Below are 1,888 nucleotides of genomic sequence, written 5' to 3' on the forward strand. Positions count from 1 at the left end.
CACACACACGCCTGTGTCTCATAGCCACAAACCGCAACCCTAACTCTGATCAGTCTTTCCAAAATGTATGACATTGGGTCAAAGAAAGATTAGTTGGAAAGGGTACTTTGATCAGAATAAAACCCCTTTAAAGGGGAAAAATAACAACTTTTGTTTATATGCCTGTAGCCCTCAAACACCATCTTCGTTCAGAGGGAGCATATCATATCTGAAATGAGCTCTGATGACTTCAATGAGATAACAGTACTTCTAAAATATCTAATTCATAATCAATAAGAAACTTAGACATGAAAATGATTGAACACGTTTTTCATTTCTATTCAGAAAATGTGATTCAATTGTTACTTAATCTTACTCCTGTTACTTAACGTATATAAAACAAATCATGTTTTTTCAAGCAGGGAGACTGAAAAAGCTTCATAGGGATGGAGCAGCAGCATGGTCTGATAAAATCCCGGAAGTAGCATCAGTAGAAGTGAGTTTTAGTCTCTGCTTGGACAGCATGTACCTCTGTGTTTTAGCCACCTCTTCTGTATAAGTAGGTGGTTGGATTAGATTATTTGTAAAGGTCTTTTTAGCTTTAACATTTTGTGGTTAGAGGTGGTAAAATGATTCATATGAAAGACAGTTGAGCCACTCACCAGTCAGCATGAACTGATAGGCATTGTCAGAGATGGAGAAGATGTGGGGCGGAGCCTCCTGGCGCTTCTTGCCTCTGTAGGCTGTCACCACCTCGGGATTGTACACCGGCAGCCACTTGTAGGGGTTGACGGTGACACAGAACAGGCCTGAGTAGGTCTGCACCAAAAAGAAAAAAATACATTATTTTATGAGAACCTTCATAATCTACTACTTTTCAAAAATGTTAACTGCCCGCATGAGTGGAAGGCAATGAGAATGCACTCACGTAGATCATCCAGGCTGCATAGCGCTCTTTGAGGTTGTAGAGCACAGCGGGCTCATGCAGGTGAGTCATCATGGCCATGTCCTCGATCTTGTCATATTTGGGAGGGTTCATGGGGAACACCTGATCATCTTTCACTGTCAGAGTCTGGTAAACAGGAAAGATAACTTTTTATTTCAATTGCGTGACCAAACAGCAAAATCAATAAAATGTCGATTCCTGGGTCTCTACTCACCGCTCCCGCTTCGGTCTTCACGGTCACTTTCCCTCCTTCTTTGCTCTGGATAGTCCCTTTGACAAAGGATTCTTTGGGCTCCGCCACAAAGACAGATGTCTTGGCATCAAAGGGCCTATTCTGGGCCTCAATGCGCTCCTTCTCAGACTTTCGGAGGTAAGGAGCAGCCTCCCCAAAAACAGCCATTTCTTGGTCTGAACTCATGGCTGCTGAACTCAGAGGTCCTAAAGGAGATGAAATGTTTCACACTAGAGATTCTGAACTGTCATGTATATGAATAAATTTCTATACTGATGACATTTCAAGGGCCCTGTTGGAAATCCCACCAGGCAGGTCCACTGTATACCATGCTACCGTTATTGAAACAAACATAATCACAAGAACTCAAATGTGTCAGGGGTCACTGTGGACCCAACACTGCACTTAGTGCTTTAAATCCATTATCCTTTATTTTTCGAGACTGGCATTCTAATCGAGAGCTGAGTTGTAGTTTCAGCATGTTGTTAAGGAGCTTGTGACCTTGGGTAAGCCACCTAATCTTTTTGAGCCTCAATGTTTCCATCTTTAGAATAGGGATCACAATATTTGCCTTTTTAAAATCACAATGAGATATTATGAAGATACTCTGAAAAAAAGTTAAAATGATGACCAATAAAGCAACTTGATATAGTTGACATAGTTCAGCCTACCATTTAGATGTTATTTATTATAATGTAACAACATTCCATTTCTTGCTGTATGATGTAAAA

General features: G+C 40.8%; 1 protein-coding gene across 1 annotated transcript in view; it reads right to left on the reverse strand.

Moving 5' to 3' along the window:
- The window catches only part of LOC105291363 (myosin-2), a 23,068-nt gene extending 21,725 nt beyond the window's left edge, over positions 1-1,343 (reverse strand). Inside the window, exons 1-3 of the mRNA XM_011359128.1 lie at positions 1,140-1,343; positions 908-1,051; positions 642-798 (exon numbers count right to left, since the gene is read on the reverse strand). Of these exons, the coding sequence (XP_011357430.1) occupies positions 642-798; positions 908-1,051; positions 1,140-1,343 (505 nt within the window). The remainder of the gene's footprint in view (positions 1-641; positions 799-907; positions 1,052-1,139) is intronic.
- Positions 1,344-1,888: the final 545 nt, after the last annotated feature.

The sequence above is a fragment of the Pteropus vampyrus genome, unplaced genomic scaffold, assembly GCF_000151845.1.
Source record: "Pteropus vampyrus isolate Shadow unplaced genomic scaffold, Pvam_2.0 Scaffold44, whole genome shotgun sequence".
In the NCBI taxonomy this organism is placed as follows: Eukaryota; Metazoa; Chordata; class Mammalia; order Chiroptera; family Pteropodidae; genus Pteropus; species Pteropus vampyrus.